Genomic DNA, 14,448 nt, shown 5'->3' with positions numbered 1-14,448 from the left:
CATATATACAAATTGCGTTTTACTTTTAAAACTTTTCTGTAGATCTGAAGTTACTTCAAAATACAAACTTAAAAGCGAAATAGTCTGCTGCTGTCCTACAGGGAACACAGACTCACTTGAGTGTGAGCACAGCATTTTCTGTATAGATCCTCAGGCTACAGAAGAATCTGAACAGCGTCAAGCAGGGTGACGTGACGTTAGGAAGGGGAACGTGCCAGTGTGACAGCCGATGCAGTCCCCCCCCTCCAAATCCCCATCAGAGTAGAGACGTTAAGAACCCAGGCCCAGAGACAGCAGGCCCTCCCTGGAGACCCAGGCTCACCTTGACCATGATGTTTAACATGGCCCCAGGGTAGGAGATGGTCACCTTGGGTTTTTTTACACTGGTCGTCTTGATGACAAAGTTTTCAGGGAAGCTGTTGGGCAGGACGCACCATATTCCATCTGTGTCCAGCTCTAAGGGCCTCCTTTAGAAAGAGAGAAACGAGGCCACGTGGATGCTGGACCATGGCCTCCATGCAGGAAGTACCCAGTGTGAAGGCCCTTCCAGGCCGTGGACCCAAAAACACAATGCCCACACGCGCACTCCCCGTCTGTGCCCCCCAGCCTTCCCCCCCCCAGGCTGTCCACTCCCGGCAGCTGACCAGAGCACAGCGCTCACCCGATCTGCTCGATCAGTTCCCGCGCCTGGGTTATGATGTTGGCTCCCGTGAAGCAGACAATGCCTGCCATTTCCATGGAGTACCAGCGAGCCCTGAGGAAGACAGTCACAGCCTGGGGGTGGGGTGGGTAGGGCTCCCCACAAAGGGTCCTTAGAGGAGGTCAGGAGGACACCACAGAGGGGACGTCTGAAGTGGGGCAGGAACCGTGGCAGCACGGGGCCGTGCTGAGGACACTCCTCCGCCTTGCTTCAGGGTGTGGGGCTGGAGGCGGCATGCTCTCTCGGTACCCGCCCAGATGGTCCCGTGACCCGCCCCCCCTCCCACGAGCCCTCTCCCTCTGTCCCCAGCTCCACCTCGTGCCTTCTCCATCTCCCAGACCCGACGCTCATCCTCCGACTTCTCAGGGAAAGTACAGGCCCACAAACACCCTCAACTCCCCGCCAGACACCCGCCTCGTTGCCCCCAAACCAGATCTCACCCGCAAGGTCGGGCGCCCAGAGGCCGGCCCCTCCCGGCCCCGCTTTCCTCCCCCTCATCCAAACCCAACAAACCCCAGCACCCCATCGTTCTCCTCCAGAGCCTCCATGCTGCTGCTCCTCACGACCCTGCCCACGGCGGCCAGGCCTCTACAGCCTGCTCTCCCCAAGGCCCTCACCCACCTGGCTGTACATCTCCATCAGAAAGAGCATCCATCTTGGCTTTCAGACCCCCCCACTCCTGGCCATCCTGACTTCTCAGACAGCTTTACACCCCCCATGGCTCACGTGGTGCTTTTTCAGGACGGCCTAGACCCTCTACAGCCCCCAAGTTATGCCATTCACCAAGTCACATAAATACACTGGAAACTGCCAAATCACCGTCTCCAGCCCGAGACATTCCGACAACACGTCTGTGGTACCGATCCCTGGCAGTCCAGACGCTCTGGGGCAGCGCAGCCGGACGCCCGCACCCCCGCGCCCGCCCCGGCTCTCCCCCGCGCTCCACGGAGTGAGGCCCTCGGCCGGGAGCCCACCCTTTGCGCATGACGTAGCCGTAGAAGGAGTTCAGGATGCACTTGTGTGCCAGCTGCAGGGAGTCGTACAGGACCTCCATGTTCTTGCAGCGCTTCACTTCGGCGGCGTCGCCCACCTCCACGGCCGCAGACAGCTTCTTCTTCCACACCTGGAACCACACGCGCAACGATCACCAACTCGGCTCCTCCAGCTCAGTCTACAGTCCACGGCCCGGCCTTCTCATACTGTGAAAATGTCAAATCTATAGAAACCTTCAAAATCCAATACAAGTGAAGACTATAAACACATCCGGAGAAACAACTGTTGATGCTCTGCCACGTTTCCTTATCCCGTTCTCTCTAGTGGCACAGCCAGATGAACAGGGCAGACATCGTGACCGACCCCCTAGAGACTCCAGCACATGGTTTCTTTCTTTTTTTTTTTTTTAATGTTTATTTTTGAGAAACAGAGCGACAGCGCGTGCACAAGCACACAAGTTGGGGAGGGGCAGAGCGAGAGGGAGACACAGAATCTGATGGAGGCTCCAGGCTCTGAGCTGTCAGCACAGAGCCCGACACGGGGCTCAAACCCACAAACCATGAGACCCTGACCTGAGCCGAAGTCGGACGCTTAACCGGCTGGGCCACCCAGGCGCCCCAAGTGTCCAACTCTTGATTTCAGCTCAGGTCATGATGCCAGGGTTGTGGGACAGAGCCTGTGTTGGGCTCCTCACTGAGTATGGAGGCTGCTTAAGATTGTCTCTCTCTGCCCCTCTCCTGCATGCGCTCTCCTTCTAAAAAAAATAAAGTAATATAAAGAAAGAAACAATTCAGATATTTGTTGAATGCCTACTACGTGCCAGGTATTGTGTAGACTCTGAAGAACAAGACAGACACTTTAGTGCTTGTCTGAAGAGAGAGAGAGAGAATAAGTAACTTAATAGTTAATTAACATGAAATGGTATAGCAGTTCCTCAAAAGGTTAAAAACGGAATTAGCACATGACCCAGCAATCCTGTCTGGGTGCACACTCAAAAGAATGACATCAGGGACTTCAAGAGATTTGCACACCCACATTCACAGCGGCATTCTTCACAGTGGCCAAACCATGGAAGCAACCCAGTGTCCGTGGACAAGGGGCGGATGCACACAATGTGGTGCATACACACAACGGAGTACCATTCAGCCCCCGACAGGAGATTCTGACACCCGCGACTACACGGACGAACCCGGAGGACACGACACGAAGGGAAAGGAGCCGTCATAAGAGACAAACACCGCGTGACTCCACTTCCGTGAGGGCCTAGAGGAGCTGGACTCAGAGACCGAAAGTGGGATGGGGGGCTTGTGGTTAAATGGTGCCGAGTTTTAGTTCTGCGAGATGAAGAGTTCTGGCAAGGGCCAGGGGTGGTGGCTGCATAACAGTGTGAACGTACCCAACGCCACAGAACCGTGCACTTAAAAACGTTAGGTTTTAGGGGCGCCTGGGTGGCTCAGTCGGTTAAGCGCCGACTTCGGCTCAGGTCATGATCGCACGGTCCGTGGGTTCGAGCCCCGCGTCAGGCTCTGTGCTGACAGCTCAGAGCCTGGAGCCTGTTTCGGATTCTGTGTCTCCCTCTCTCTGACCCTCCCCCGTTCATGCTCTGTCTCTCTCTGTCTCAAAAATAAATAAATGTTAAAAAAAAAATTAAAAAAAAACAAAACAAAAAAACGTTAGGTTTTATGTCGCGTATCTTTTACAGTGATAAAGTCTATCAGAGCAGGGACCTTACTGAGTCCAACAATGAAGGAAGGTCTTTCAGGGAAAACAACCCCATTTGCTTAAGTATAAAGCTACGATTTGTCATGACAACTGAGGTGGTATGTGTCTTCCCTGATCCTCCTGGATGAGCCAGGCCAGTAAATCACCCGAATTTGTCCCCATCGGAGGCTGGCAAACTACGGCCATATGGCCAATACCGTGCTCATGCAGCCTCCGCTTCTGCTCCGCTGCTCACCTCCCTGCTGCAGCGGACACAGCTCCGTCCCTATCAAATTTTATTTATAAAAAGTCTGCCCACCCATAGTCAGCTGATCCCTGCTCTAAATAAATATTTCAAAAGCAATCATTCAAAATAGTTTCAAGGCCTCAGGCCCTTAAATCCTCAAAACTAAAAATAACCGAGGGGCGCCTGGGTGGCTCAGTTGGTTATGTGTCTGACTCTTGAGCTCATCCTAGGTCTTGGTCTCCAGGTCACGAGTTCGGGCCCCTCGCTGGGCTCCACACTGGGCATGAAGCCTACTTAAAAACAAGAAACAAACAAACTCAAAACTGTGCATTCAATTACTTTCCAAACGCGTGAGGCTGGAAGCCACAAATCCTAACTGGAGAAGTCATGACTGTCCAGACAGCACCAAGCAAGGAATCTCATCTCAGAAACTAGACTGTTCTCACTTCACAAAGGTCAGACTCGCCTTGTGGAGACCCTTGAACTCATAGCGCCTGTCCCGGAAGGCGCGCACCGTGTCCACATAGAAGGAGTTCTCCCGCTGGCAGATGGTGGTGAGGCGCTCCTCCACCCTGGTCACGTGGATCTTCTTGTAGGCCTTCCGGCAGTAATCTGCGGCACAATCGAGAGCAGGGAAGCGTGTGAGACCCCAAACAGGAGATAGCCGGGCCACCTGTACGTAGCCAAAGGAAGTCAGGATAAGGCCGACACCAACAAATGAAGCTTCCCAGGTCAGTACGGAGGAGCACGAAACTCAGAGAGACAGTGTTGGTTTATCCTATCAAAGGACAGCCCAGCGTGAACGGGCCAAATTCGGCAAGAGCCCGGGAAGCAGAATTCATCATCCAAACATTCACTGAGGGAGAAATAAGGAAAGGGAGGCTAGGAAGAGACAGTTCACAGTGATCTCCTCTCTCATCCAGTGCAACATCTAGTTTAGATGACATCAAGCTGTGACATACCAGAAAGGCCCAAGTCAGAGGAACCACAGTGTTTGGAAACCGCTCACCTGACAGCCTCCGCTTCTCATATTTAGCCTGCTCCTCGCGGGACAGCTCGTGAAAGGCCCGGGCTGGGCCCTCTGCAGTCAAGGGAGGGAACTTCTCTGACTCCAGCTGGTGCTGGATCCGATGGTACTCGCTGCGACTGGCTGGCACTAGGAGGGCGACAGAGGAGAGTCTGAGACAGAGACCTATGCACCCGCTGCCTGCTGAGCCACCCGGCCCCTGCCCCTGGGTCGCACTCACTGAACTCGCCCCTCCACTGCCAGGCCATCTTCCTCTGGCAGTCTGCTCCAGGCTTGTTGAAGTCACAGGCAGCACAGGTGGCCTCGTCCACCACGGCAGAGGGCTGGGGGTGGGGAGGGTGGCGGGAGGGCAGCAGTTAGTATTTGGGCAGAAAAGAGCTCGATTCTGACAGGGGAATCCGTCTCACCTGCAGGCGGTTCGTCAGGATGATGTTGGGGTACATGGCCCCCACATCCAGGTGGTAGATAAGGGGACACTCGATTCTGTTTGGGACATCTTTCAGGGAGGTGAGCTTGGTCTTAATCTGATCACACACCTATGGAGAAAGGAGAAAGACTGTATAGACAGTAACAAAGCAAGCACGTGGGTCCCAGAAGGACAGCAGACGCTGGCCACCAATGCTAGGTCCGGGAGGTACAGGAGCCTCACAAGGAAAGAACCCTAAGGAGCACAGCATCTCGGGAAGCAGCAGCCTCCACTCCAGAGGACCTTTTGGGACTGGGAGAAAACTGAAAGACTGTGGCCTCAGATGGCAGGGCCCACCCACCAGCAAGGTGTAAGACCCAGCTCGAGTATCAACAGCACCCTTCCTGGGTGCCCTGTGTGCACGCACAGTGTGGGCATGTGATATCCCTGCCTCAGCAGCCCCTCACCTGACACATGAGAGGCTCAAGAGCTTAGCAGGGGCTCAAGCAGAGGCGCCCTTAGCCCAAATGCCACACTCTGAACCTCGGTGCTAGATGGTCCCCAGCATTACTTTACAAACCGATGAATCAGATTTGTTTCCAGCCAGAGGTTAAACTGTTATCTAAAAAAACCCTCCTGGTACCTAACACCTAGATATCCTGCATGAAATATGAGGACTATCCCTGTAAATGCAGAACTGAGTTTCTAAGTTACCCCAGAGGGCAAGAGTGAAGAGTAGACTCAAAACCAGAGCAGAGAGCTACATCAGCAGTGGTCTGGCAGAGGCCAGGCTCTGGGTCGGGGTCTCTAGGACCACTCCCAGGTGCCGTGACTCGCAGTGCAAAGACACAGAACTCAATCAGCAAAGGGGAAAGGCATTGGGGCAAGGTCAGGAGGAGGTCAGGCTCAAGCTGGGATGAGCTTAATTCTCCCGGCATCAAACCGGGACATGTGCCTGATGCCATCTTGCTCATGGACCCAGTGCCGAGTGTTCACTGAGCACTGGGCACCTGGGCACCTTGGCCCACACACACCCAAACCACACTCCCAGGAGGGCAATGCTCCGTGTGAACAAGGGTCTGCACGAGTGAGCGAGGTTCAGGAGGGACTCCTGTCCGAGAAAGGAGAGAAACCTCCCTCCCGAGACCCGAGCTCCCGGCCTCACGAGCAGGCCTTTCTGAGGTCGGCTGCCTTGGCCCAGGGTGTGTGCACTCCCGCACGGTTCTCGTGCCCCCTCAGGGACAGGAAGCCTGCACACAACAGGGGGACGATACAGAACCCCCCCAAAAAGGCAGGACCAACAAAGGCCACCTCTGTGAAAGAATAAACTACAAGTCTGCTCATCAAAATCACATCTCCTCTGGGCTGCACATCTGGCACCGCAGGCTAGTCCCTCTAATAAGTGTGGGGTTTACATTACACTCCACTGGATCTGGGAACCCTCCGGCCCAGGAACCAGGTGACAAGGGACCCCGGCCACAAACAACCATCAAAGTAACTGATGGCCCCTAAAGGGCTGCAGGAGACTCCCTGCTGAATACAAATTCACATCCCAAAATCACAGAGCATGGGAAGAAACACCCCCATGACCAACGGCAGACACGGGGAGGAGGCCGAGAACCCGAGAGAATAAGCCTCCCAGAGTAAACGTGGGGAAACTAGCACAATTAAAAATACTAAAGACCAAGCCCTAAATAAAACAGGGAGAGAAAGAGTCCACTTCTTTTTTTTTTTTTAATGTTTATTTTTGAGAGAGAGACACAGAGTGCGAGTGGAGGAGGATCAGAAAGAGAGGGAGACAGAACACGAGTGGGTGAGGGGCAGAGAGAGAGGGAGACACAGACACAGAAGCAGGCTCCAGGCTCCGAGCTGTCAGCACAGAGCCTGATGTGGGGCTAAAACTCACAAACGATGATCAGACCTGAGCCGAAGTCGGATGCTTAACCAACTGAGCCACCCTGGTGCCCCTAAAACTAACTGTCTTCTGATGGTGATATATTCACTCTCCCAAAACTAATACCTGATTACGTCATAACATTCATATGTACTTATCTGGTAAGTTCATTCTGCACAAAACATACACATCAGAACTGGAGAATTAGTATATTTAGAAGTTAATCTAATGACTCAGGAAACCTCTGGATGGGACCAGATAATAAATATCTTAATTTAGGTTTTGTGGCCACACAATCTGTCACAATCTTTTTTTATAACATCTTTAAAATGTAAAAGCTATTCTTAGCTTGCTGGTTACACAGGCCTCATGGGCTATAGTTTGCCAACGTCTGTTATAGACATTTAAGAATAGAGAAAACCAGGGGTGCCTGGGTGGCTCACTTGGTTAAGCGTCCGACTTCAGCTCAGGTCATGATCTCATGGTTTGTGGGTTCAAGCCCCACATCGGGCTCTGTACTGACAGCTCAGAGCCTGGAATCTGCTTTGGATTCTGTATCTACCCCTCTCTCTGCACCTCCCCTGCTCTCTCTCCTCTCAAAGATAATGAACATTAAAAAAAAAATGCTTAAAAAAGAATAGAGAAAACTAAAAAAACATCTGAATAAATACGAAGACTAACCAGGAGAGTAGCCATCTTTTTTTTTTTTTTAATGAAATATGTTAAATTTGGAAGTCATATTAGAAAAATCATTTGAATGAAAAATTGCCTTTAGTATTAAACTCCTTAAGGGGCGCCTGGGTGGCTCAGTTAAGCATCATTCGACTCTTCATTTCAGCTCAGGTCATGATCTCACGGTCGGGAGATCAAGCCCCGCGTCAGGCTCTGCGCTGTGTGTGGAGCCTGCTTGGGATTCTCTCTCTCTCTGCACCCCTACCCCTGCAAGCTCTCTCTCAAAAAACAAAACACAACAACAAAACATTCCTTAAAACCCTCCAAAGTAGTCAAAATAAAAAAACACACCAAAAATTATACAGCAACAATGACTAAAAGGAAGAATGTTTATCATATACAACAGAAAACACCAGAAGTATTAATATTTGTTCCTAGTTGAATTTTAAGCAAATCAATCATTTGAATAATCACTCCATCCTTCTTCACCCTGAGGCAGGTCCTGAAATGCCAATGAGGAGGCCCACGGAGACAGTCCAGGTAAGAGGGGAGGGAGACACAGTTCCCACGGAACACACCTGCGCTGCCGAGATCCCCGGCTGGCACCTCCCATCAGCATCCTCGGGATGAGATGGTCCCTCGGGAACAAAGAGATGAGTCCAGTGCCCTCTAGAACACACTTTAGAAACCTCGAAGGAGCCATACTCCGTCCTCTAGGAGCCTACTGCTGGATTCACCAGGGTGTCTAGAGTCCCTCCAATCAGCATATCTTTGTTCTCACTCATTTCACTGTTTCTTCAAGTTGAAAGTGTGTTCCTTCTAAGGCGTTAACTCACATTTGTTCTTTAGCCTAGCCACTCTTATAGATTGTTCTTAGTTCCTTTTTTTAAGTTTTTTTAATATTATTTGTTTTTGAGACAGAGACAGAGTGTGAGCAGGGGAGGGGCAGAGAGAAAGGGAGACACAGAATCCGAAGCAGGCTCCAGGCTCCGAGCTGTCAGCACAGAGCCCAACGTGGGGCCTGAACTCAAGAGCCGTGAGATCATGACCTGAGCCGAAGTCGGATGCTTAAGCGACTGAGCCACCCAGGCGCCCCCAGGTTGTTCTTAGTTCTTAAAGTGTATGGTAGCTGAAGCTAACAACAACTGCACAGCACTTTACAGTGTACAAACACAGCTTTCTCACGTGTGAGAGACCAGAGAGCACAAGCAGGGGAGGGGCAGAGGGAGAGGGAGAATCTTAAGCAGGCTCCACGCCCAGCACAGAGCCCAGCGTGTGGCTTGATCTCAGGACCATGAGATCGTGACCTGAACTGATATCAAGAATCTATTAAGAGTTGGATACTTAACTGACTGAGCCACCCAGGCGCCCCTGTAACCACATTCTTATTCGAATTCTGCCTATTGAGTCTGTTCTGAGACATTCCTTAGAGAGAGACAGACACAGAGGAGAGACGGGGAGGACGAGGAGAGAATCTCTGCCCTGAGCGTGGAGCCTGATGCGGGTCTCCATCTCACAACGTCAAGATCATGACCCGAGCTAAAATCAAGAGTCACATGCTTAACTGACAGACCCACTCATCTGCCCAAGTTATGACATATTTCTTGAAATCAATCCTAAAACTCGTAAAAGCTCCAAACCACTAGTAACTCAATATGCTGTAGTGTTGAGCAGTGCCTGACAGACACACCTGAGAAGTGCCACGTTCAAATAAGACAAGCAAGGCGGGAGATACCTGGGGTCTCTAGGCATGTAGCACTTGTAAATGGTGCTTTCTAACCATTATTGGACAGTTTTTACAGTCACTATATTCTACTCTGTCATCTGTAGGAATTGACTATCATCACTTTTAAAGTCTCCTGAACAACAAAAATTAAAACCAGTGGCTCCTCACTGCCTACAAAATAAAGTCCAAATGAATTGGGCATAAGGCCTATCCCTCGCCTTTGTCCTGCGTCCACCCACCACGATGTTCTAAGCTATAGCCAGCTCAAGACCCCACGGCCAACTTGTGAAATCTCTACCATCTCCCAAAGCCCAGTCATTCACTGTAACCACAACACTGTCCTGTGCCCCCCAAGCAGACCAGAACAGACTCTGTATCACCAGGCTCAGAGCCCAAGTACCAGCACACAGTAGGTGCATGCTACTGAAAGCAGCCAGTCTACAAGCAGGGCGTGTGAAGACGGTCTCTCCTGGCCCCCGGAGCGTTACCTCTTGGAAGTTGGTGACCTGCTCCATGGGCACCTTCTCCTCTTCCTCGATGGCATGACGCATGGTCTTCTCCACCCGCTGCAGCAGGAAGTCAAAGGCGGCAGGATTCTAGTACAGATGACCAAGAGAGGACGCAAGTGAGAAGGGAAAACGCCCTCACACGTACCCAACTACCTCGGGCAGGACACTGCGGGGACTGGCCCGGAGAAGCCAAGGGCTTGTCCCGCAGCACCTCAGTCAAGGACAGGCCAGACAAGGGAGGGCTGGTGAGGGACCCACAGGGCAAGAAAGGGGTGAGGGCTGTACTGCAGTCCTGGAGGCTTCTGGGTCTCAGCCCTCAGGAGAGCGGGGAGGGCTCACCATCCTGAACCGGCAGGGGATGTCACTGCGGAACACGCCCGACTCCAGGGCCTCCACGTGGCCACCCACATAGGTCTCGGCATCCAGCACGTGGCCATCATCGGTCAGCTTGTTAAACTCCTGCTCCTGCTTGTTGGGGAAGACGATGTTGGCATGGAAGGCCTGCACCATCAACAAGGCCTCACACAGCGTCCCGGAGCCCTTCCGCAGCACCTGCGGGGGAAGACCCAGACTTCAAACCAAACGCCAAAATCACACAGCTGCATCCACGGCAGCCGCCGGGGACGAGCTCCGAGGGCCGGCGGGCTGACACTGGCACATGGGGCCGGGAGACGCACTGACCTCGTCAGGCTCCATGGGGATAATGGTGCAGAGGGCGAATATGAAGGGGTGGACGTACTTCATGTACAGGTAGTACGTGGCCACCGCGTCTGACACCGAGTATGTGGCCAGAGTCTGAGGAGAGAACACAGGGCGGTAAGAGCGACAAGGAGCCGGGCAGGCACCGTGTGGGAGCTACAGGTAAAGGCCGTGAGGAGAGGCGCATGCCTGGGGCTGCTCGGTGGCCATCCGGCACATGTCTTCAGGGTCCAGCTCCACGGGGTCGTAGCCCAACTTGGCTTTGGCAGCCGCCTTGAGGTTGTGACTGCCCACAGGAAGGTAACTGTCCCTCTTCACCCACCTAGGAACAAGAACACGTGCAAAGGTCAGAGATGGCTCTGAGACACAGCCCACGCACTGCGAGAGGCAGCCCTGCTGGACACGACACAGAAAGACGCCTCGTCCCAACAGGTATGCCAAGGATTGCCACCGAGACCCCGCATGGCACAGGCGCCTCGCGAAGCCTCTATCTCAGATCCAGGTAATCTCACAGATACGCCCACAAACACAAGGAAACGCCAGTCTCCCGAGTCCCATGGCCTCCCTCTGTCCCTTGTGGAGAGAGAGCACGCTGAGCAGGAGGGAGCCCTCAGCCCCCCCCAGCTTGTCCCATGGGACTGCCAGTCTGCCCTGCTCTCCCCCACCCGGCTCAGGCCCTCTTCTTAACCTCCTCTCTGCTTACACAGTCCCTTCGGCACGGAAACCGGGGGCTACCCTGTGCCCCTCACCCTCACGCCTGTCTGCAAATCCTCCCTGTGAGGCAGCTCCGAGACGGATGTGGTCGTGTCCCTGGCGCCCACAGCTCTCTCTTGACTGCATCAAGTCTCCCCTCCCTCAGCCTCCAGACCCTTGGCCATCCTCACCCCTAGAAGTGCCCCTGGGGTCTCCCAATATTGCCGCCTCCTCTGAAGCCCCCCCCCATCCTTTTTCTTCTCTTCTGGAATTCGTTGATCACCACGCCCCCTGTAAGTGGGGTTCCCAGGCCTGCTTCTACCTAGAACCCACCCTCCTGCTCCAGAGCCCACCCCAAACCCTGAGAACCAACATTCCTGTGCCCCAGGTGCCCCTGCCCCCCGCCCAGGTCTGTGGATGCCCAAGTCCACCCCTCTCCTCACTCGCATCTGCCCCCTCCGGCCCCCACCATAATGCCAGGCCCCCCAAGATCAAATCTTCCTCCCCACAGAGTACAGGAGGCCCACGAGAGCTCCTTCCTCTCCAGCCTGGACACCCCTGGCTGCAGCACCCTCACCTCCGTGGGGAGCTCTCACAGCACCGGGGCCTCACTCAACCCGGCCTCTTTCTGTTCTGGCTTCCCCAGCCCAAGGCCTGACACCGATGTGTTTGCTGGTGGAAGGAGTAATGAACACACAAGGGAAGACAGCACGTCCCCAGACCCAGCCACAGCCGCTGTCCTTGAAGGTGATGGAGCTGCAACAGAGGCCACCATCCTCCCTCAAAGGGACGCAGACAGGACAAGGGTGTGCAAGAAGGGAGCCTGGACCCGCACACAGAAAGCCCTCTAAGACAGTGCCAGGAGCCGCCGGGCCTACCTGAGACAGTCCATGTGGATGCACTGGGATGCCTTATACTCCCCCTGGCTGTCCTTCTGGAACCCTATCTCCTGGTACATGCTCAGCCCATGGACCGCCGCTCTGGCCTCCACAAACGGCCTAGGGATGAGGGCAGACAGATGAGCACACGGCAGGTATTCTTCAGCTCCCTCAAATACAGAAAGACTGCCCCACAAGACTCCCGAGAAAACCCAGGAACCCCCCCCCCGCCACCTCTCCTCTACATCTTAACCATTTCTAAGTGTACACACAGTGCCACACAACATCCCCTCCCCGACACACTTCAGTTACTCACAAACTAGACATCAGACTCACCAGTCAAAAAAGTCCCCATTGTAGGTGACCATGATGGTGGGTTTGGCCTCTTGGACGTGTTCAAACCACCTCTGGATTAGATGAACCTGAATTCAATGATTCGTAGCAGTCAGTGGATTTGTGTTTCTCTTCTTCCAGCTACTTCCAATCACCCCTCCCAAAATTTCAGAAAAGCAGGCTGTATCTCATTTCCATACCCACCCCGTGCCCCAGTGTGAACAAGGACCATATCGCCAGGAACCCAGACCAGCAAGCTGCCATTCTGGTTAAATGAGCACTGAGGCCTCAAGAGTCAGGGGGCTCTTCTTCCCGTCTCACCCCAAACACCAGGGAGTTTCTCACATGACACCTCTTTACCTCGTCGGGTTCATTGAAGACACAGAAGGGTCCCTCATACTCTGGCTTGGGGGTGAACTCGAAATCTCCAACGTCCTCTGACACTATCTCCCTGTTGGTGATGAGGTAGCCCTGGGAAGCGTGTGAGCAGTCGGTGTGAGTTAGGACACAAAAAGCCAAACACACCTCCCCACACTCGGCCCAGAAGCTCCTGCGACAAGAGTCTGCAGCAACGGGAGGCCCCTCGCCCACCAGGAGCTGCAGCCCCTAGACCCCAAACGTGTCAGACTCAGATTGGAAGGCAGGGGCACGGCTTGTTTCTTCACTTTCCTGGACTCAACTCACTTATTTTCACCGAAAAAATACCAGCCACAGGGTGCATGCTGCTCCCAGGAAGCATACACCCCAAAAGGCACCACTTACCTGACCGTCAATCATATAGGAAATCATCATAATCTGGTCAGTCTCAGCGTCTGGAAACTTGAGGGGCAGTTTGGTTGTCTCGATGTCAAATGCCAAAACCACAGGGTCCTGCAGGGACATCTCATTAAGTTGGACGTAAACCAAGCTGAGCTCTGGAGACGCCAAGGGTCTTCCCGACACCCACCACCTCCACCTCCAGCTGCTAAAACAAGAGCCAAGCAGCCAGAGAGAGGTTCCAAAAGAAGCGAGAGAGGCATTCTGGGTTGACTAACCTATGTCAAGAACACCACGGTTCACAGAGGGTATGAAATCTTAAACACCTACGAGAGGCTAAAACACGATGGGAAAATCCTAGAATTACAGAGCACTTGAGTCACAAAGTACTTTAAAATCATGACCTCCTTTTGACCTTTACGATAACCCACATGGGAGACTGTGCTAGAGTCAACATCTCCACTTTGGAAATGAGAAAACAGAGTACAGACTTGCCCAAGATCACAAATGTGTTCCTGAACCAAAGCCTTCCACATCCGAATCCGCTTTTCACCCCATCACGTCGCTACCAACCACCCAAAATGGAAGTCAGAGCTCTCCTTTGAAGCTCAGATCCAGCCCAGCTCAAACAAGGACATCACATGGTGACATACAAGCACTAAGTGAAATCACACCTCGTCAGAAACCGACAAAAAAGAAAAAGGAAAAAGATTTCTCTACAACTTTTTAAAGAAAGTATTTGAGGAAAAAGAAGAAAACAAATCTCTGAATTGTATTCATTCTTCAGCACCGAGTTAGATCTCTCTACAAACAAGTGGAAAAGCCAGGATGGAGGAAATGCAAGCAGTACTTACGGGTCGTTCAACAAGGTCATCTCGGCGGGTGATTTCCACAGGGAAGGCATTTCCTCGGTACCTGACGTTGTACCAGTGAGCCTGCGGGACGTGCAGCCTGTTTATCAAGAGTCTACGTCTGTCCCAGGAGGGGTACTTCTCTTCAGTGTCACCTCCTGACCGCCAGGGGCTGCCCGAAAGCGACGGCCCACTTACCGCATGGATCTTCAGGTCAATGGAGAGGCGGATGTGATAGGGCACATCATACTCTCGCATGTCCACGATGTTGTCCAACTGGTCAGTGACCTTCTTAGAGGCTTCCTCTTCATCAACAACCACACTGCCCCCTTGCAGAACACTGTGAAACAGAGAGAGGATACT

At 53.0% G+C, this 14,448-nt stretch overlaps 1 protein-coding gene across 2 annotated transcripts in view; it reads right to left on the bottom strand.

The window, feature by feature from the left end:
- Positions 1–14,448, bottom strand: part of POLE (DNA polymerase epsilon, catalytic subunit) — a 45,246-nt gene that overhangs the window by 24,205 nt on the left and 6,593 nt on the right. Inside the window, exons 7-23 of one of the 2 annotated variants that reach the window (XM_043557235.1) lie at positions 14,284–14,425; positions 14,089–14,169; positions 13,241–13,348; positions 12,839–12,949; positions 12,482–12,567; positions 12,146–12,265; positions 10,764–10,896; positions 10,557–10,670; positions 10,215–10,427; positions 9,855–9,962; positions 5,076–5,204; positions 4,889–4,991; positions 4,651–4,797; positions 4,108–4,253; positions 1,675–1,823; positions 662–754; positions 323–467 (exon numbers count right to left, since the gene is read on the bottom strand). In XM_043557235.1, the coding sequence (XP_043413170.1) occupies positions 323–467; positions 662–754; positions 1,675–1,823; positions 4,108–4,253; positions 4,651–4,797; positions 4,889–4,991; positions 5,076–5,204; positions 9,855–9,962; positions 10,215–10,427; positions 10,557–10,670; positions 10,764–10,896; positions 12,146–12,265; positions 12,482–12,567; positions 12,839–12,949; positions 13,241–13,348; positions 14,089–14,169; positions 14,284–14,425 (2,128 nt within the window). Of the gene's footprint in view, positions 1–322; positions 468–661; positions 755–1,674; positions 1,824–4,107; positions 4,254–4,650; positions 4,798–4,888; positions 4,992–5,075; positions 5,205–9,854; positions 9,963–10,214; positions 10,428–10,556; positions 10,671–10,763; positions 10,897–12,145; positions 12,266–12,481; positions 12,568–12,838; positions 12,950–13,240; positions 13,349–14,088; positions 14,426–14,448 lie in introns of both variants that reach the window. The other variant, XM_043557234.1, reaches the window with a different exon arrangement.

Source organism: Prionailurus bengalensis, chromosome D3 (assembly GCF_016509475.1).
Source record: "Prionailurus bengalensis isolate Pbe53 chromosome D3, Fcat_Pben_1.1_paternal_pri, whole genome shotgun sequence".
Classification (NCBI taxonomy): domain Eukaryota; kingdom Metazoa; phylum Chordata; class Mammalia; order Carnivora; family Felidae; genus Prionailurus; species Prionailurus bengalensis.
Note: the sequence above shows the minus strand (reverse complement) of the source record. Positions and strands in the feature narration are given on the sequence as shown.